Source organism: Sphaeramia orbicularis, chromosome 9 (assembly GCF_902148855.1).
Source record: "Sphaeramia orbicularis chromosome 9, fSphaOr1.1, whole genome shotgun sequence".
Lineage (NCBI taxonomy): Eukaryota > Metazoa > Chordata > Actinopteri > Kurtiformes > Apogonidae > Sphaeramia > Sphaeramia orbicularis.
Window position 1 is genome coordinate 21,190,218 of NC_043965.1, and position 22,777 is coordinate 21,212,994.

At 36.9% G+C, this 22,777-nt stretch overlaps 2 protein-coding genes across 2 annotated transcripts in view; both read left to right on the forward strand.

Moving 5' to 3' along the window:
- The first annotated feature begins 17 nt into the window (after window positions 1-17).
- foxd5 (forkhead box D5) lies at window positions 18-1,926 on the forward strand. The gene has a single exon (XM_030143186.1). It carries the CDS (start codon window positions 592-594, stop codon window positions 1,657-1,659), a length of 1,068 nt encoding a protein of 355 aa, XP_029999046.1. The 5' UTR covers window positions 18-591; the 3' UTR covers window positions 1,660-1,926.
- Window positions 1,927-2,842: 916 nt separating this feature from the next.
- pgm5 (phosphoglucomutase 5) overlaps window positions 2,843-22,777 on the forward strand; it is a 38,520-nt gene continuing 18,585 nt past the window's right edge. Inside the window, exons 1-6 of the mRNA XM_030143183.1 lie at window positions 2,843-3,412; window positions 8,238-8,400; window positions 8,545-8,691; window positions 10,334-10,459; window positions 10,549-10,739; window positions 13,241-13,395. Of these exons, the coding sequence (XP_029999043.1) occupies window positions 3,155-3,412; window positions 8,238-8,400; window positions 8,545-8,691; window positions 10,334-10,459; window positions 10,549-10,739; window positions 13,241-13,395 (1,040 nt within the window). The 5' untranslated portion in view covers window positions 2,843-3,154. The remainder of the gene's footprint in view (window positions 3,413-8,237; window positions 8,401-8,544; window positions 8,692-10,333; window positions 10,460-10,548; window positions 10,740-13,240; window positions 13,396-22,777) is intronic.

Genomic DNA, 22,777 nt, shown 5'->3' on the forward strand with positions numbered 1-22,777 from the left:
ACAAACAAACAAAAAAAAACCCGTAAAACTTTAAAAAATGATAAATGTCTTCGTCTGGTCACAGCGTTTCATACAGAGATTAATTTAAATAAAAACAAAACTGTTGTCATTTATATGAAGTAACCCCCATTCGTCACATATAAAGACTAGAGGTCAGCTTTTTGGTTTATTATATTTTGTTCTAAGTGCTGACCTTTATTCTGACAACTTAAACTTTGAAAGACGTTTGACATAAATATTGAAAAATTAGAAATCTGTAAATTTAGCTTTGCGTGAACAGACCGTGCGTGCTTTCAGAACCCCCCCCCCCCCCATGCGTTTGCCTCCTGTGGCTCCCTGCTGAGAGGGGCTACTCTGATAGGTTCAGAGGGTTAATGGGACTGGCCTGTAGGGCAGCACAGTCCCAGCATATAAATCCTCAGCTCTCACTGCCAGGACAAATAGTCGGCCACCAGGGCTTGAAAATGTCTACACACTAGATGCGCTTTTACGCACAACCGGGGGCCTTTTGGTTTTTACGCACGGCGAGCCATTAATGCTACTTTGGGACAGCTGAGTTTGTACTCGTCTTTAAATATTCAGTGTGTCACCATGACTCTCTCAAGTGCATTTGAAGCGTCACAACACGCCGCCTTGTCTCCAGAGGAGGATGAAATTGATATAGTGGGTGAGGATGAGCCAACCAGCGGACCTTTGTATCGAAATGATTGCTCCACGGATCCGGGATCCTCAGCAGAATCTGGTCCTGAATTTGACTCTTCAGAGCCAGAATCATCAGGGGAGAGCGAGAACAGTTTCTGCGCAGACGCACCAAAGTCCAGAAAAGCCCAGAGCAGCTCGGTAAAGCCTCCGTACTCCTACATTGCCCTGATCACCATGGCCATTCTGCAGAGTCCCATGAAGAAGCTGACACTGAGTGGTATCTGCGACTTCATCAGCAACAAGTTTCCTTACTACAGAGATAAGTTCCCGGCCTGGCAGAACTCCATCAGACACAACCTGTCCCTCAATGACTGTTTCATTAAAATCCCTAGGGAGCCAGGAAACCCAGGCAAGGGGAACTACTGGTCTCTGGACCCTGCCTCGGAGGACATGTTCGACAATGGCAGCTTCCTTCGGCGCCGGAAGCGATTTAAGAGACACCAGCCTGAGTTTGGCAAAGATGGACTCATGTTCTATTCCAATTTGAACTGCTACCGTCCATATGGACAACCGTACTGCGTACAGGGCCAGGTAAGCCCCCCGCCCGCGGCTCCCTTTCGGTACATGCCTTTGCAGGAGGGGGTCATGATGCCCCCTTCTTCCTATCACCTTTTACCACAGACTCTGACTACCCACGGGGCCGGCAGCGGGCCTAAAGACTTCAGGTCACAGCTTTGTGCCACTCAACCCGCTGAGCCAAAGTCTGGACCACAGGCAAAGTGCTCCTTCAGCATTGAAAGCATCATGAGCAGACCATCTCCCCACAGCCCGCACAATCCAGATCAGCAGCAGAGCCCACATGGCGCCCTTGGATACGGTCCTCTCATGTCGGGCCCTGCTTCCTGTCTGGTTCCGACGCTCTTGCAGGCTCCCAGGACTCAGTTCTGCCCTCCTCCAATACTGAGCACTGCTCCTTTAACAAGCGAGCATCTCAGAATGTCATTCCCCCGCTGCTGAAACCACAGAACTTTACACTGTTTGTATGTGTGACGCAAGTGAAGGCGCGTTGGTTTAGACCATTTCTTAAAGAAATTATAAATGTATGATATTTATGTGCGTGGACATCAAAAACTGTCTTAAATGAGCGCAATGTAAATAAGATTCGTGGTATTTAATATATTTGTGAAAGTCTGTTAAGTCAAATTCTTTGTTGTTAAATTTAGGTGGTTTTTTTTTTTTGTATCATTTTACTAATATGTGAAAATAAATGTCCGAAACAATTAAGTGATGCTTGTTTTATTTGCTCATTTAAAGCTACTTTTTTTCTACCGTTACAATAAGATTTATGTGTAATTAAAATAATTGTGTGTTTGTTTGTTTTTTAATTATCTATTAATATTTATATCCCCTCTTTAAAAAAATCTGATAATTTAGTTGCTCTGTAAATTGGAAGGCGTTTATTTGAATAATGCTACTTGCTGATTGAAAAATCAGAGCGCAATTGTCTTCTAAATATATGATGAGGGAGACATTTTTTTCCTTTATTCTACCTCTAAGACAATGAAAATAATCACATAAGGAGGAGCAAACATCCTGATTACATCTGTCTTTTTTTTTCTTTTTTTTTTCCTTAAATGCAGAATACATGTTTAACACCGTGTGCGCCCTGAGTCTTTGGAGAGAAAAGTCAGTTCTCTCTTCTTGCCTCAAGGCCGCACTGTTTACCACATTTTGACGCAGACCTTCCGCAGAGACTAGCCCTGGGTGTAGGCTTGTAGACAACTTGGATTGTAAATTTACAGTAGACTACACTTATTAGACAAAATGTTCGTGATACCTAAAAGTTATGAAAAAAAAAACATGTGTGCACAGAGATGGAGCCTATTTGCGTAATACTGAAACCAGACAAAGTAAAAGGAACCGAACCTGACAGTTTAACATGTTGTGTTTGTTCATGACAGGACTTTTAACACCCTAAAGATGCCCAGTGTCAGGACCGATGCCTTCTTACTGGTGTGGGCAGCAGACACAGATAGTGTCCGGTTGCACACCCCAAACAATCCCCCTGTGCCATCAGTCAGAGCTCTATTTTTGGCCTCGGGCTCAGCTGATTGTGGGCCTTGAAGATCCTGGCCCTCCCTGATTTTTTTCCCCCTTGTAGTCAGTTGTTGGAGCTTATTAGGAAAAGAGGGAGTTGTCTAAGAGCAGAGGGGAGTTGTGTTGAATGTTAGGCTCAGTCCTGAGAGATGCAGCTCTCATGCCTGTAACATATGTTGGCGACGTGAGAGGCGCGTAAATTGGGTGTTTCCTGACGCACAGTCCAATCCATCTCTTTATGGGACTGTTCTCCTCCTCAGCAGGAAAAAAAAAAAACTTTACTTTGCAAACTCTGGGCTGTTTATTCACCACATTGCTACTACTTTTACCCTGTGGTCGGACACCACTGGTACTCGTTCTTCATATCTTCAGTTGAGGTTGTTGCGCGTCCTCCCGTTGGGATCCGGCGAGGAGGATGGAGACGAGCCCCATCCCGGTGGTGACGGTCCAAACTGCCCCCTTCGACGACCAGAGGCCCGGTACCAACGGGCTGCGGAGGAAGACGGCGGTGTTTGAAGGGAAGAAGAACTACCTGCAGAACTACATCCAGAGTGTGCTGTCCTCCATCGACCTCCGGGACCGACAGGGCTGCACCATGGTGGTGGGCAGCGACGGCCGATACTTCAGCCGGGCTGCTATCGAGGTGATAGTGCAGATGGCAGCTGCCAATGGGGTAAGAAGCACTGGACAACTGGCAGTAATGTTAACCCACTCTGACATGCATTTGGTAGTTCATTTCACACCTAAAAAATAACTTTTTAAACAGAAAAAAGTCTGTTTTATTGTTATGATATTAACCCTTTCATGCATGGATTATGAGAATCATGATTTTTCCCCTGTTTGAATTCCTCTTTAGGCATGAAAAAAAAAAAAAAAAAAAACCAATGCGACTGACAGCTTTTTATAAACCTATTTTTCATGGAGTTGCAAAAATGTACACTCAAATGGATATGATGCGTTTAATTTGTGAAGCCAAGAAACATGTATTTACTGGTAAACTGTGAAAACTATGAAATAAAAACACTTTTAATGCTGCTAATCTGATGTTTTCTCATATTTAACCCTTTCATGTATGAATTATGAAAACCTTAGTCAAATTTTTTTTCTTGAGCGTTTTTATTCCTCCTTAGGCATGAAAAAAACAATGTGATCGAGTTTTTTTTCTTTTCATGGAGTTACATAATGTCTATGCTTTTAATTTTTGAAGTAAAGAAACGTGTTTACAACCCAATATCAGAAAGTGAGATGAAAACAATGAAATAAAAACATTTTAATGCTGCTAATCTGATGTTTTCTCACATTTTAACATATTCTAATGCCAGTTATTACTCACTTCATGGAGATAATATGCAAAAAAAAAAAAACTTTTTGTCAAACAAATAACAATTGATTTACACTAAAACATGTCACTGCAGGTCAGGTTTATCAAAAACAACAAAGCTATAGTAATGGTATGAATTGCAGTGTTTGGGATGGTGCATGAGTGTCCACTGTGTTGGCTCATATGGAACTAAAACAACAAAATCCAAGAATATACAAGAGAACCGCTGTAGAATAACTGTCCACTGTTGTGACCACTATGCATGAAAGGGTTAAACATATTCTAATACTAGTTATTACTCACTTCATGGGGATAATATGCAAAAATACCCATTTTGCTAAAGAAAAAATGATAATTACAGTCTAATAACAGTTGATTTACACTCAAACGTGTTACTGCAGATCAGGTTTATCAAGAACAGCAAAGTTACATGATGCATAAGTGTCCACTGTGTTGGCTGATATGGAACTAAAACAGCAAAACTCATGAATATACAAGAGAAGAGCAGTAGAATAACTGTCCACTGTAGTGACCACTATGCATGAAAGGGTTAAACCTATAGATGTAAACCAGGCTATTTTTATTGGCAACTGAAAGGACCCATCCAAAATATTCTTTAATCACATAGTAGTGGTGAAGCCCACAGATGATACAATATCAGGTATCAGAAGGATATATTACATCTGAAGTCTTGGAAAAAGTTATTAGACCATCAAAAGTCATCAGAAACAAGTGTTATGCAATCAAGTACTAACTCTTGTGTGTATCATGTGACTAAAACAGACAGAAAAGAAAACATGGAATGCCTAAAAGCACTGTTTTTGGCAGTACAATGCCATAGCTATTGATGTGATTTTGGAAAATGGATAGATATCAGCTCTTAAATTCAACTCTTATGACCTATTTTTGTTGTTATCATTATATTTCTCCAAACAAATGTGCCTTTAGTTGTACCAGGTATTAAAATGAACAAGAAGTTGAAGAAAACAAGGGGTGGTCTAATATTTTTTTCTGTGACTGTATCTGCTTTTCAATGGAAAATAGTAGGCATGCAAAAACACTATTAACCATCAAAAATCACTGAGATGTTTATATACACTGTTGCAGATGAAGTTGGAATATTTGTGTTTTCATACATGTTCCTCTTTTTATTCCTATTTCTACACATCGGTAAACACCTTTGACCTGGTGCAGTGATTATATACTGAGTCCCAGTTACACTTTACTATCAAGGATAAATCACATTGTCTGAATCGTTTCATTAGAAGGTGTAAAGATATTTTATTCTAACTCCAGGGGCAATAAACTATGCAACATTTACTGACATACTCTTTCCTCTTCTGTTAATAGAAATTGTTCCATCACCTACTTAAAAAAAACACAACTTCAGTTTGTATTTTGTGATATTTTCCCCTTATGATCACTTTTAATATGTACCTACTAGAAACATTTATGTGTTTAGCTCAGTCAAACATGATTTGACAGTCTGAATGAAAGCTAAATTTCAGCAGCAGATAAATGAAAATAGGAAGACACAGCGACAAAGAGAGATAGGGAAAAAAAAAATTCCCAAAGCTCATTTAAAATGCTTGCGCTGAGATCTGTGTGATTGGATTGGACAGGCTCCAAAGGAAAATCTGAGGGGAATATAATTTGTTTTTGAGATCGGTCCATTTTTCTGCTGGCCTAGCCAAATGTCTCTTGATGTCCGCCTTATCAGCACTTCCATCCATCCTGCTGTATTTTCCTGCTTACGTATGTTATGTCTCCTCCCTCCCAACTTGATGTCCTGTCTCTCAGGGGTCAAACTGTTAAGCTTTGGGGATCCCCTGTCATGTGGCACTGGACCAACACTTACAATGTGTGGCAACGCTCTGCACAACAGATAACACACTGTAATGCATGGAATATTTGATAAAACTAGTGTTGTGGGACAAAAAGGGTGAGTTTTGTGCTCAGAAAGAATACAAAGAAGCTCCTTATATATGCTGTACATGAAACATAGTGATATATGTAAGACACACTGACATCAGGAGAATAAATTCCTCTCCACTGAGCGCACTTTTATTTAGAATAGCTGATATGGAGGGGAATTATGGGATACTGGTGGTATTACCACTTTAAAAGTAGCATGGACGTTATAAATAGAGAGTGCAGCCCAGTTATTTAGGTTCCTCCTTGGGGGAGATCGTTTGCTTTTTAAAGTGAACTGTCAATTAGTCACCTGTGGACTGATGCATCGGACCAGTGTTTCTTTCAGGGACTCATGAACTTTTCCTGCCAGGGTCAAGGAGAAACAAGTGGCCGTTCTTTTAATATTAACCCATAAAGACCCAATACTACTTTGGTGGCAATTCCCAAATATATATATATTTTTCTCTCTATTTTACCTATCTTAAGTGATTTATCACCATTTATTATAATATTATCGTCTGTATTTAATGTTTTTTCAGTGTAAATGAGGTATTTTGTTATATTTAATCCGCTGATCATGTTGATGTTCATTAAAGCTCAGAGTAAATCCAAAGGTTATTAAATCAGAAACAGAGAAAACTGAAGAAAAAGTGACATTTTCAACAAATATATCAATAACTGAGCATAAAACAAGTGTCTCCATCCACTAGTATTGCTCAGACTATATGGGTTTTACTGGGGAATCAATGTTGTAGAAGATGGTGGTGTCTTCCATGTTCACGGAGCCTCTGAACATCCAAATGGGTCATATCTGATGACTATGAAAAGATGACAAACTGCATTTTACACCAGTTATTTACATGGATTCATGGAATTAATGGATCGACAGGTATTAAACATTTTACATCAGTGGATAGTTTTGGTTGTCAGTGGCTGTTTGGGTCTTTATGGGTTAAGTCAGTTGAAAAAAAAAAAAACATATCTGAATGTTTACTGTACACTTCTTCACTCTAGTCTTTTACAGTATAATCATATTTTGTTTTTAGTACACATATTGGTGCTATCCAGTAGATATTAAACCAAAAAATATAATTATCGCCTTGCCTTTCTAATATCCTGTGCCTTTCAAACCCAATTCAAGCCCATCAGAATTATTGTATAACTGCCAAATTGTGATTATTTGAGGTAACTATGATTATTTGACATCACTATAATCATCTCCATTCACTTGTATAAAACCAGTAGGGTGAAACTAACTGAGACAACATGTTTTACTAAGATTTTTATTTTTCCACTGTTTGACTCACACTTTTTTTTAATGATGTCATCTTGTTGCGCCCCATTCTTCTGTTATGAGTGCAATGGAGAACTGACTTAATACCTTGGTTTAATATTTCTGTAATGGGTTTTGTACATTTATGTCATGTCATATCTGCTCTGTTCAGTTTTTATGAACAAAAGGCAAATAGAAATATTATTAATTTGATATGTGGTTTATGTGCCAATAAATTTTTCCTCATAAAGTGTATGTACATGTAATACAGTGGTGACATAACATTAACATAACAGACAAGAGCTTTTTTAAATTGCAGTTATTTGTATGACAACTGTTAAAATCTATTCTCTTTATTTTGCCAGCACTGCTCGATTTTTGTGATAATTTTTTATCTGGCACCTTATGTGTATGTGGTGATGTATATGAGTGTATGAAAAAATGAAACAAAACAACTTTGATGAATAAGTTTTGTTGTTATTTTATTCTGGCCTGACTTCGGTTTTACAGTCGCAGAAAAAAATATTAGACCACCCCTTGTTTTCTTAAATTTTTTGTTTATTTTAATGCCTGGTACAACTAAAGGTACATTTGTTTGGACAAATATAGTGATAACAACAAAAATAGCTCATAAGAGTTTAATTTCAGGGCTGATATCTAGACATTTTCTATGTTTTTTTGATAATAACCAAAATCACTTCAGTTCTTACATCAATAGCTATGGCGTTGTACTGCCAAAAACAGTGCTTTTAGGCATTCCATGCTTTCTTTTCTGTCTGTTTTAGTCACATGATACACACAGGAGTTAGTACTTGATTGCATAACCATTGTTTTTGATGACTTGTGATGGTCTAATAATTTTTTCCGCGACTGTATTTCCATTTATCTACCTTCTCTTTCCTTGTTTGCTTTTTTACCATATTCTTGACTCTCAACCTTTTTCCAAAATGTTCTACACAAGCATTACTTACTTTTTCACGTGTTTCGCAGATCGGTCGTCTGGTCATCGGCCATAACGGCCTCCTGTCCACCCCTGCAGTTTCTTGCATCATCAGGAAGATCAAGGCCATTGGTGGAATCATCCTCACAGCGAGCCACAACCCTGGAGGCCCAGGCGGAGACTTTGGAATCAAATTCAATGTGTCAAATGGAGGTGAGGACAAAACAAGGACGGAAACTTGTTTAGTAACTTCTTCTTACATAGGGTGTTTGGTTTTATGTGACAGAAATGACCTAAATCACAGTCAACAGTTTTATATGGATTTACGGATACTATGAATATGGTGTTGTCTGGTAGGCCCGTCTCCAGACACAGTGATGGAGAGGATTTCCCAGGTTAGCCGTACACTTGAGGAGTACGCCATCTGCCCTGATCTCCGCATTGACCTCTCCAGACTGGGGCGACACGATTTTGACCTGGAGAACAAGTTCAAGCCTTTCAGAGGTATTTCTTTAACCTTTTAAACCATAAGCCTAATGGTTTGTTTGGACTTTTTTTTTCTTATTTTGACTATAAAAAGGTTAGAAAAAATGCTGTGAGTGAGTTCTTTTGCCCATTTTTTCAGAGCACTTAGAACTTTTAAAATCTAGCAGTCATTTCCAATTTACTGCATGTTATAATTCTGCTAAAATGGCTTCTTCTCAGGCTTCCAGTAGAGGTGTGAGTGAAATTACCGTAATGACCCAATAAATAAAGCACAACGTCTCAGGTTTCAGAAACCGGTGGAATTTTTCCAGTTGCACAAACAGTGTAAGAGTTACAGCCATCCAAAATGCAAATGCCCGGGGTGTGTCAGTGATGACTCATCAGGTTTTAAAGACTTACTCAACGTAACTGTTGTACAATCAAGCTGTCATTTGCAATTTCAATTTGCAATTATAGTCATTTTACTTTAAAAAAGGACAGTAAAATAATCATTTTCTGAACACGAGGCCTGAAAATTTAGTAAAATTTGCACCTGATTCACCCAAAAATCTAATAATGTAGGAAAATGTTCTGTACTAATTACTAACTACAATAATAATGTATGCTTTTATTTTTAGAAATAGCACCATTAGCACCATATTACAATTATAATGCTGCTCCTGTTGATAGATAGATAGATAGATAGATAGATAGATAGATAGATAGATAGATAGATAGATAGATAGATAGATAGATAGATAGATAGATAGATAGATAGATAGATAGATAGATAGATAGATAAGTGTTTTTCAACCGTGGGGTCACCTGGATATCAAACGAGGTCGCCTGAAATTTCTAGTAATTGATAAATTACAAAAAAAACCCTTACTAATAAAAATATATGGTGAGTTGAGAGAGACAATTCCAATACATAACAGACATGACAAACTGTGAAGCTGAAGCTGAAGCTGAAGCACTGTGGTACTGTTGATCTATCAAATGTTCATTGTGGTCAGTTTCAGATGCTGCTGCTCTTTCATAATTCATAGCTTGAGTTATTGTTTGTTTAGTATTAATTGTCAGCCTTGTAAATCCAAGCTGGACTGACTGTACATATCCTGACCAAGGAAAATAAAATTCTCACTCTGTGCAGTAATCTACACCTGGCTTTACTGCCTCCGTCCATAATAATATATATTATATAGACTAAATGTCATCTGAAATTAATGTTTATTTACAACATAGTATAGCAAACTACTACATGATCAAAAACAAATTAATTTTAGCAAAAAAAAAAAAAAAAGCTCTGTTTTGAATGTCTGGGGGTCGCCAGGAATTTGTGATGTTAAAATGGGGTCATGAGCCAAAAAAGGTTGGGAACCACTGAGAGAGAGAAAGAGAGAGAGAGAGAGAGAGAGAGAGAGAGAGAGAGAGAGAGAGAGAGAGAGAGAGAGAGAGAGAGAGAGAGAGAGAGAGAGAGAGATACTTTATTAATCTTGAGGGAAATTCAAGTTGTTGTGATATCCTACTGGAGACTCTACGATCTGACGTATTTTCCCAGAAACAGTTCTTTTTGTTTTATCTACTTGAATCATATAGCCTCCTTTCATGCATGTATTCGTTCACATTCAAACAAATACACTACCATCTGTTGTTAATTGTCTCTTCCCTGTGTTTCCAGTCGAGATCGTAGACTCTGTCGAGGTGTATCTACAACTGCTGCGAAACATCTTTGACTTCAACGCCATAAAAAGTCTCCTCACAGGACCAAATCAGCTCAAGATACACATAGATGCCATGAATGGAGGTGAGGTGTTCCACAAGTCCTTAAAAGATCTCCATATGTTGTTCATCCTATTGGAAATTATACTGTTGATCTCTTTTCTCATCTTACAGTGATGGGCCCTTATGTACGTAGGATCCTATGTGATGAGTTAGGGGCCCCTGCTAACTCTGCTGTCAACTGTGTCCCCCTGGAGGATTTTGGTGGACGACCTCCAGAGCCCAACCTGATTTATGCCACCTCTCTGGTCGACGCCATGAAAGGAGGGGACTTTGGCTTTGGAGCTGCGTTTGATGCTGACGGGGTAAAACGTCTCTCATGATACTAAACATAGATGTGAGAGTTGTTCCTGAAATGACGGTCAAACATTACTGTCTAACTAGGGCTGGCAGAAATTGTTAAGAATTTCAGTTTTTATTTATTCCAAGTTAGCAAGGCTCTGAGACTAAACTAAACAGCATCTCCAACAGGGAGTCCATCCCCATAGACCGCCATGTTAAAATGGGCAACTTTACAGCAAAAATAAACATGTCAGGTTGTCACAAAAACAGTTTTGGTCTCTATAGTTAATTTACCTCTCTGTTGCAGCGTTAGAGGTGGTGAATTTTGATAAAACTTACCTGTTTAGATTATCCAATATCCAAAATTATGCATAGTTTTGAGGGTTTGGGCTCTGTGATTGACAGGTGAGTCTGTCTGTCTGCTGTGCTGTGTTGGCTTTGATTGACAGCTAGTGTTAGCCAGGCTGCTGAGTTGGACATTTGGAGCTCTTGTTTGTTGAATAAAACCTATTTTTCTCCCCAACTGGCAGCTTTGCCACTGTTTTCTTTAAGGTGTTGCACTAACAAAACCTTTACTATTTCTTTTTTTTTTTTTTTTTTTTTACAACTACAATCATCAGCGTAATTTAGCTCCATTAGGCTAGCTGATGTTAGCATGACTTTTTATTGAAGTATATGGTCTATTAGCTAGCATGCTAGTTAGCTCTTATAGTCATAATTAGAGTGTTCATTGTCGTTAGCATTTGTGTTTCACAGCAAGAAGGTTCAGGGTTTGATTGTAGCACCAGTGGGGGTGGGTTTATCTGTGTGGAGTTTGCATGTTTTCCCCATATCTGAGTGGATTCTCTGTAGTTACTTTGGCTTCTTCCCACTATCTGTAGACATACATCACTTGGTTAATTGTTAAATCTAAAATCAGTCAGCCCTGTGATGAATTGGCAACATGTCCAGGGTGGATTAAACCATTCTGGAAATTAATAGATGAATACATATCACTTATTTATTTATTTATTTATTATTATTATTATTATTATTATTATTATTATTATTATTATTATTATTATTATGTAATTTTTAGTCACTTGTATTTTTATCTTGTTTTTATTTTTCTATTGTATTAGATGCCTCTTTTCTTGTGCTGTTGTACGTTTGAACTTCCCCCTTGGGCGATCAATAAAGCTTATCTTATCTTATCTTATCTTATCTTATCTTATCTTATCTTATCTTATCTTCACACATCATAATTTTGACATTAATCAAACACAGCCGTGTATTTAAGTAGCCAAAATTACTTGATAGCACTAATTATTATACTGTTAGTCACACTGGGTTGTGTTTTCAGTATTTTCTGGTTTCATCCACCTCTGTTTTTTCCCTCCAAACCAACATAGTGAGGGGCCATGTTGTTCTTTTACAAGCTTTCAAAGTGCAGTTCACAAATCAACTTTTGACAGAGGGTTCATCCACTATTTATTTACTTCTAAATACGGACTTTAAATTAAATTATTGGTGATTAAAGTTCAATATACCATCTTTATTGTGCTGAAGGTATTTGTTTTGACACCTGGATTATACAGAGTAATGTACCTATGCATTAATTCATTCAAAGCCTTTCAGTATTCTATCATAGATATGAATTGAATTAATGTCATGTTGACTCCTCCCATAGATACTGATGATTATTTTTTGTTTGTTTGTATTTGTTGGTTGATAAAAGGAAGTAATGGAGGCCAAGTTGTACTGTATCCGCAATGATCCAACTAGCAGCTCACTTTTTCCACATTGTCATCCAATAGTCATTTCTACTGACACAGTCACTCACGTGTGCACGCACACACACACATACACACTCACCCCCTTTGCTAAGTAAATTATTGTAGCATCTGGAGAATTATGTCATATGTGCTCTGTTTCTCCCACAAGGATCAGTATCTTCATAGTCATTAATGCCTCAGGTTGTAATCTTAATGGAACCAGTTTCTTTTTGTGGGGTTACTATTACTGACACTGATATCTTTTGAAAACAATATATAGGTGGAGTTATTCTATCTTTCTTGTTACTGAAAATTTCCATCATATGTTCTCCATCCTCCTTCTTCAGACATTCAGTCCAAGTCTGTTGTTTCCTACTGTAGATATACATCTATAAAATGTAGTCACACATATTTCCAGATGAGTTGTGCAGTTTCTAGCCAATTACAGTCAGAAAAAATATTGCATTTATTAGGGACTAGTTTCAGCTGCAAATTAATGAAATGTGGTCGGATTTACAGCTGATTGGTACATGAGGGAATGACCCAAAATAAACTATACTAGCAATTTTTTATGGAAGTAAAGGAAGATGTTGCTATAGCACGTAATAGTTTTTATTACATTAAATCCATTGTAGCTTTTGATGTTCTTTATGGAAAAGTCAACAATGATCAAATCCTTATCCTTGACTTTCCTCTGAATGAATCATGTTTAATCTGATTGTGTTTTTTCCCTTACAGTACACATGAGCTAATTACCCATGTATTTTCAGGACCGGTACATGATCCTTGGAGAAAACGGTTTCTTTGTTAACCCATCAGACTCTCTGGCCATCATAGCTGCCAATCTGTCCACCATCCCCTACTTCCGACAGATGGGCGTCAAGGGCTTCGCCAGGAGTATGGCCACCAGCACCGCCCTCGACAGGTACAACACACACGCTAACACACTTAAACTCTGTCGACCTAAGTGCTTTTGTTTTGTTTTGTTTATACCGTCGTCTTGCAGCAACCCAATCTCATGCAAAGGGACAGTCTCAGATGAAGAGTCACTCACTATGAATAAGACAGTGAGATCACATACACACGACCCTCCCACTCACTTTTACTCATAGCCTATAAATATGGTCAGTTATGTAAGACTAATGCAGGGCAGAGGATGTGATCACAGCTAAAGTCATCCCCATTGACATTGTTCCTGTAGAAGGGATCCCGGTACTACACCCACCCAGCTGAGTTCTCTACAGAAAAGAGAAACTCAGGGGAAACCAGGTCATTTAAAACAACAAGCAAACAAGAATAAAATCAACTACTTCGGAAAATTTATATAATTTAAAAGTATTGTCTTGACTCTTGGCTAAACGAGGCCTTAAAATTTTTATTTCACCTCATAAAACTAATGTAAGCCATTCAAAAATCTGCTTGTGATAAAACTATGAAACTAAGCCAGCATTAAGCACCAAGTTATAATGATTCTAAAAGTTCTATCACTGATAAACTCACTGTATATAATTTCTCCACCCATCATTCTACACATCAGATTACTCATCTCACTTTTGGACTTACATTTTCCCCTGGTCATTAAGTCCTGACCAGGTTTTTTTCTTCTTTTTTTAAGCAAAATATACACGTATTTTAATTTTTACATTCAGAGGATATTCCTCTAATGGTGAGTGAAGTCAAATGAAACAAACACATTTTCCCAAACAGCATGATAAACACATATATGATGTTAGTATTAGTTGCATTAGTGCTATAAAAAACACATATAAAACAGAATTTTATGTCAGCGCAAATTTGACCAGGAACCAAAGGTCCCTAATTGCTCAGTTGCGAACAAGAATCCTTCCCTTGGCCTTAGTAACTGGGAGATTCACCCAAACCCCAGCAGAAAACAGACTTTGTGGACTGTGTGATTTGAGGGAAGTGGAAAATGAATCACATTTTCTTTTGTATTGTCCTCTATATGATGAACTGAGAGCCCCTTTGTTTGATGATATGTGTATCTGAAATCCTGATTTGTTCTGGAGCACTGATGATGAGAAGATTAAATGGTTGTTTAGTTCTAATGTATATAAATTAGCATTATTTGTTTGTAAAGCCTGGAAAAAGCGGCAGATGTGTTTGTTTAAATAGGTCAGTATTTTGTTTTGTTCATATCTATTGTGCCTATTGTCTGGTGTTTGATTTTTGGTGTGTATTTTTGGTGTCTTATAAGTCCATGTAAGGGCTGGGCATGTTCTTTATGCAAGACACAATAATAAAAACATCTATCTATCTATCTATCTATCTATCTATCTATCTATCTATCTATCTATCTATCTATCTATCTATCTATCTATCTATCTATCTATCTATCTATCTATCTATCTATCTATCTATCTATCTATCTATCTATCTATCTATATATGCTATGCATATTTTCCTCTAATAGTGAGTGAAGATTACATGTGGGTGCTACTGATTCTTTTGAACAAGAATAGAAATTTACATTATAACTGTGTTTCCATGCTCTCATTGGAGAATATTTCTACATAAATTTTTGCTCCATAAATTACATAAATGCTGTCTTCAGTGTATGGATCCATATGTAGCATACTCAGGTTGGTATTTGTGCAGTAACATCTCGCATATGAATGATACTGTAAATTTAACCCAGCTGCCGTTACCACGTAACCATTGAATTTAATACATATCATTCAAACTAAAAGTCTGACATAGACATTGACATTGATTAAAAATATTAAACATGTTGTTGCGCTGTACATTGTTAGCATAGTAGACATTATCATAGTGCAGATTAAGTTAAACCTCAAGAACTAAACAGTTGCCAGTGACCAAAAACATTTACTGATCCAAACTGTTTAAGTACTTTTACACCTCGAATCCTATTAATGATCCTTTAAACTGAATTCATTCAGGTAAAATGCAGTTTTTCAGCTTTTCATGGTCATCAGATATGACCCATTTACATGCTCAGAGGTTCCATAGTGAGTGTGGAAACATTGATTCACTAGTGTACTTTGATAAATGACGGTGCTTGTGGACACTTGTTTTACGTTATGTTAATGATGTAATTTTATAGAGGTCACTTTTTCTCCAGTTTTCTCTGTTTTGATATGATAATCTTTGAATTCATTCTGAGCTTTTATGAACATCTACATGGTCAGTAACTTAAATATTAAAATATATCAGATCTTGCTGAAAAATGCAAGATGTGGAAGATAATATTAGAATAAATGGTGATAAATCACTTAGTAAAGGTTAAATATAGAGAACAAAATCATTTGGAAGTTACCACAAAAATAGCTTTACATCTTTAAAGGTCATTTAACCAAAACTTTGTTGTAAATTCAAACATCGATAGGAATCTTTCAAATACTGAAATTATTCGGATGATTCTGATTATTATTTATTTGTAGAAGAACACTTACCTTTGTTAGTATAATTTTTTTAGGATTTTTTTTCTTTACATAGGCTAAACTAAAGGCTAAAGTGTAGAATTTTCAACTTTGAACATTCATGTTGTTGTTTTTTTTTGTTGTACTTTGTGTTGCTCTCAGTTTCCTTAGGTGAGGTCTCTCTAGACAGGAGAGCTTTTTGTTGCCACCGCATATTCAAAGACTAGAGTGTCTATTTGTAATCATGGATGTTAAATAAAAGTGCCAATTAGTTAGCTATCACCCATATATAAGTGTACACCCCTAATGAGCTGTGTAAACAGTGGGTGGTACACTGGTATTGTGTTTACCCAGGGTTGACATATGAATGCCTGTATGAGAAATGATCTTCATACGCACATATACATGCTGATGTGTGTATGTGTGTGTGTGTGTGTGTGTGTGTATGTGTGTGTGTGTGTATGAATGTGGATTTTTATGTCACTACTGGCAGCCTTGTAGGAAGTGACCTCACTGCCAGCCCTGCTCCCTCTGGGTGTCAGGTCATAGCAAGGAGAAAGTGATGGTGAGATATGAAGTGGGATGTTACATCACAGTCAAATACACTCACATACACACACATATCACTTGAAAACTTGTGTTGTAGTCCTCTTGCCCAAAGCTATGTCTCATGACTAGAAAACATAATGATCACACTGAAAGAACTCCTTGAAAGTGTTGTTCCCTCTACAATCACAACACAACCCGTAGGACATGTCTCATACTGCACACATAAACTCAGTCTGAGGTGAAATAGCCTTTTCTTCCATTGCTTCTGTCTCTTCTTTTGTGTTTCTTTTTGCATTTGCTCTTTTTGTTTAAGCACACCATGAATGTCCAACAGATAATTTCTGATGATCCAGTCTGCTTTATAATTTAAGTACATCCATCCATTTTCTGAACCTCTTAGTCGTTTTGAGGGTTGTAGGGATAAGTACAATCACCTTAACCCATAAAGACCCAGTTCTACTTTTGTGTCAGTTCCCAAATGACTTTTTCTTATCTATTTAACCTTTCTTAAGCAATTTTTCACCATTTATTCTAATATTATCATCTATATTTTGCATTTGTCACTGTAAATCATGTATTTTCCTCTATTTAATTTCCCATATTTAATTTAGATGTTCATGAAAACTCATTGTAAATTCAAAGGTTATTATATCAAAACGGAGAAAACTGAAGAAAAAGTGACTTTTCCAGTGAAATATATGAATACCTGAACATAAACCAAGTGTGTCCATCCACTGTCATTGATCCAACTCCATGGGTTTTACTGGTGAATCAATGTTGTAGAAGATGACGGTGTTTCCACGTTCACTACAGAGCCTCTGAACGTCCAAATGGGTCATATCTGATGGCCATGAAAAGATGACAAACTGTATTTTACACCAATAATTTACATGCATTAATAGGGTTAGTGGATCAACAAGTATGAAACATGTTACATTAGTAGATGGTTTCGGTCGTCAGTGGAGGTTTAGTTCTTTTTGGGTTAAAATATGAAATTACATACAACACCTAAATGAAAAATTAACAGTAATTTCCTGCCCTGTTCTTGCTTCTTTCTTTTTACCTTTTTGTAAAACCTGTTAAACCCAACTCACCACTGAGCATTGAAAAACTTAGACATATTGTCAAGCACACTCATCTCTTGTATAAGCACTCAGTGATAATTATAGATATTGCCGATGGCTAGGGTCACTTTGTTTAACTCTCAGGCTTCATGCCAGCTGCTTCACACACCCATGTGATGCTGCAGTATCTGAACCTAAAATGCACATAATCTACATGTCTTAAAGTCCTGGAAGTGTTGAAGCACTTAGTAGGGTTGTGTGCTAGGCCCTGGAATCGGTCCAAACTTAAGCCTTTTTAGGAGAGTGAACAGCTTATGTGTGTGTGTGTGTGTGTGTGTGTGTGTGTATGGTGAGTGTTTAGACAGAACAACCCACCCTGTTGCCTGTTTATGCACCGTAAGGCAAACTGTTATAAAAGCCCTGACGAATGTGACGGTGTATTAGACTACACGTAGGTGTGTGTCCAGAAGGAAAAGAAGGAGAATCTATTTGTGTTCAAAAGAGCAGACAATGTTTTGTTGTGCAGATTTGGACTGTAGGGCATAGTCGCAGGTGTTAGATCTGTCAGTCTTGGGTTTTTACAGAGGGTGTATGTCTTAGTTTGTTGTTCATCAGAGTGCCTCTTTTCAAAGAGGACAGAGGAAGAGAAAGTTGGATAGGAATTATGGTAGAGGAAACATCTGCATCTCCTGTCGTTTTTCCATGGATAGGAGGATGTAAGAGTGGGTTGGGGTGCCCGCCAGGGTGAACCAGAGTCAGGGAGCTGAATTTTTATTACCCCGCCCCCTAAAGGGGAGGCAAGCGCTATTGTTCTTGGTTCGGTTTGTTTGTTTAACACTCTAGCAGCAAAACTATTGATTGAATTCATACCAAATTGGGTTTATAGATTGCCAGTGACCCAGAATAGATCTGATCACATTTTGGGAACAGTAGGTCAAAGTTCAAATTTTTGGTGAATTTTTTAAATATTTTTTTCCCCATTTACTTATAATGGGCGAAATTTCAAATGTCTATTAAAAACATCAATTTTGTTTTAATTTACTTCAAACTTGGCACATATATAGAGGCAGGTGATATGCTGACATCAGCACATGCATAGACATGATGACATCAGCTGGATCGATGCCAAAATAAGCTACAATATGAGCGAGGGGCGGGGTTTGTTGTGCCAGGCACCACTTGTTACCATTACTACTGATAAATTGTCATAAATGTTGCTTTGTAGCTTCACTTTTACATTGTTTTAACCCTCAATGAACTAAACAGCCACCGGCAACCAAAAGTATCTACTGATTTAAATGTTCAGTAACTTTGAATCCACTAATGCCATTAATATGTTTAAATAATTCAGGTAATGTACAGTTTTTCAGCTTTTCATCCTCATTAGACATGACCCATTGGGATGTTCAGAGGCTCTGTAGTGTTTGTGGAAACACTCATATTCTTCACCACTGTTTCACCTGTAAAACCCTTATAGTTTGACAATTGGCAGCATATACTCTTATTTTATGTTCAATTAATGATATATTTTACATTTTTCTATCTGTATTGAAATCAAAACCATTGAATTTACACTGAGCTTTTATAATTAAATCTAGGAAAATACCTGATTTTCACTGAAAAATGCAACATGCATGGGATAATATTATAATAAATGGAGATAAATTACTGACAAAAGGGAAATGTAGAGGAAATATGAATTCGGAAGTCACCATCAACATACTTCAAGGTCTTTAATGGTTAATGGCTCTTACTAGGATAAAACTGGTAAGAGGAAATGGCATATGTGTTACTGCAACACACTAGAAAGAAACAAGAAGTACAACACAGTATTTTTTGTCGATTTTTTTTTAACACTTTGAAGTATTTCCATGAGTAATGTGGTAATTATATTATTATCTACAAAGATGTTTTACGTGAGTGATCTAAAGACAACTAATAAATCATAACCTAAATAAGCTGGACAAATGTTGGGAGTAGTAAAAACACAGTAAATACGCTGATAGATTTGGACATTTGCTCTGATCTCAATAGGACCATATCAGACGACTTTTGGCAGCACTCAGTTTCTTCTCCTACTCCTCTCATTGAATTACAAAGGTTTTGTTTATTTAAAGAGCTGGAAAAACTCACTGAGAAAAACGATGAGATGCTGTCAACTACTAGGATGTTGTTACACAGCAAAATTTGTGATAAACCCACAAAACCCACAATGAAGCCAAGTCAAACACAGACCCAACAAGCACACTTTGTCTACAATATAATGTTATGTGGTGATAAATGTATTCCTCATAAAGCTTTGGCAAAGTCTACAAAGATCTTTCTGAACTTAGGTCAGAAACTTATTTTGGTACCACGTCCACATAACATTGTCAGGTCCCCTTTAATTATTAAGACTAGAAGAGTCTTAATTGCTGGTCTTTTTGACATCAGTTCGTCACAGTATGAGTTTTTAGAATATCCAGTGAAGGTTCATGGTTCAGGTCAAGAAGATCTCACATTTCAAGTCCAAGTAAAGCTCCATCAAGCTGCTCTTTTTGTCTGAATGCCAGTTTAAGGCTTTTAAGTTGTGGTTGAGATCTCCTCAGACAGGGAGGTGCAGACAGAGGCCACTGGATGCTATGTTTGGTCAAATATTTAGCCAAGGCCAAAAGCTGGCAATAGTTCACTCCTGAGATGAGGAGATACCTCAACCCTCCATTTATTCTTCAGTATTTGCTGATGCAAAAATGATATAACCCTGTATATACAAAGACAAAGGGGAAAAGAAAATAAAGCAGATAACAGTGTGTGCATTTGTGAGGACAGTGAAGATTATACGAGGTTATGAAATTTCTACTTTCCCATTTTGGGGATACTTACACTCATAAAATCTTACAAGAATAGGTGAAAATAATTTGTTAATCATCCACGCATCATGATGATATACTATAACTCTATCTCTTACTTCATTTTATGTTATTTTATTTTATTATTTTTTTACTGCATGCTTCTTAAATGCTTCTTATTTCTTACCTACTCCATGTTCTATGTATGCACCAAACCACTGAAGCAAATTCCTTATAATGTTAACCCTGTTTACTTATGTTTTTTATGTTGAATAGTTAATTTTACCCTGTTTTGGTTATTCATTTATATTGACATACAGTACATGATATTGTTTTATTCTATTCCTTCATTTTTGCATTGATTTGACAGCATCATGTTATGTTATTTCTGCCCTCTTTACTACGATAGATTCAAATTTATTCGGACTGTCATGTTTTCGCGTTTGCTGCACGTATCTCTTTTACTATGTTGTGTTGTTTTCTGTTTTAGTGCCTTTGCTTGCATCTTTTTTTTTTCTTTGTCTGTCAAAGCACTTTGTAAACTCAGTTTTTAAAGGTGCTATATAAATAAAGTTATTATTATTATTATTATTATTATTATTATTATATTACTTACATGGTAATAAATATTACTGAATGAATGAATGAATGAATGAATGATTTATTTTTAAAATGGGACAGTTCGTATTAATGAACATTTATCTCTAAATATGAAAGATTATAGCCATACGTCTAATTTCGATCTCAAGTCGCATTGGCAGATAACATAATACCATAACTGTAGTAAAATATATACAAAAAGAAAAACAAGCAACAACACACAGTGCACACAAACAGACAAAAACAGGGACCAAGGCAGCCACCAAGCAAAAATGGATTATTCTGATTCTGTCATTATATTTATGGGTGTGGGCTTAGGACTAAATGTTCACTTGTTGCCTAATATTAAATCCAACCCAGTGTAAGGTCCCATTCTAATGAAAAAATTAATATTATTATCACTTCTCCTGTCAGTGGTCAGAATGTTATGGCTGATCAACATATGTGTGAAATCTACAGAATAAGCTTTAGGACCTTTTCAAAGTCTAACAACATTGTAATTATTTAGCAAAATACAGTATTTCTTTCACAAATTACTTTTAAAATCAATGATGTTATAAATATTTCAAGGTAAGATGTTGAATCTGGAATGTGTCACATGGCATCTTATTCCATTTTACATATTTGTTGCAGCCAGGACATGAACAGACACTGAGATTTACCTTCAGGCGAACAAGTTTTATTTCCGTCTCGAAAAACCAGAAAACAGCCTACCTTCAGCAGCAATGGGACTGGTACTAAAGATACATGTGTGATGTTCATGTTGCATTCGAAAAACGACTCTACAAATACATAGAACAAGTTAAACATTCAATTTTTCTAGAGTTTTTTGGTGAAGCAATGTAGTAAATTACTCAGGAGCACTACTTGAAAATATTTATATGATATGTTGGGGTTCCTGCTTAACTGTACATAAAATAATAATGCAGTATTGCCTAAATAGCTTGATTTTCTCATGTATGCAAATTTTATACTTTTTTATTGTCCTATTGAGGTAGTTAGCATTTGGAATTTTTTTGCTGCTGTTGTGACACATACAATTCAGTATTCACATGTATATTGACAAGAGTTTTAGTATTGCAGTCCAAGTTAATGCATCAAACCTGTGTTGTTATTGATGCAAGCACCCTGAAGACAAAATCTGTCCAATACTTGTGTGAGAAAATTGACTTCAAGGCTAGAGGTCCTACACACAAGGGGATTTAAAGCCATAAATAGAAACCGTCCGAGTTTGTTCATGGTGTCTATCATACTCGTCTTCCAGCATTTTTCAGTTTTGGCAAAAGAAAGTCAATATCCACTGAGACTAAGCCTGACTAAATCTATACTGTATGTTTGTTTGATTGAAAAAGAAAAAAAAAAAGCACTTGAATACCCACTCACAGCTAAATATATGTGACAAGTGAACATGCTGATCTCTCATCTCATCATCTGTAAATGTTTACCACTGTGCTGTTTTGACATACTTTTATTCCAGCGATCACACTTTGCTTCCAGCACTTGACCACAAGACTTTTGTATCAGTTGAAATCACTCCAGACTTTTTTTTTTTTTTTTTTTTGTTCCTCATCAAAAACTTTGAGGAATTTCCTGCCACATAAGTTTAGACCATGTTGGACTTGCTTGTTGTTTGGCTTTTACTTTAATGACTCTGTATCTGTGTTTGTAACCAAGTTTTTCCGGACATTTTTGCAACATTTCTCTCAAAAATTACACATTGGTAAGGTCAATTTCAGTGATTGTTTTGGCTGTGGACGTGCCGTTTCAAACGTCAGAGGCTCATCAAAAGGCCAGAGTTTGTGTTTTCTTTTTTTGAAATGCCAGGATTTCTGTTCCAGCGCTTACTTCCCAAGAGGGGACATACACTG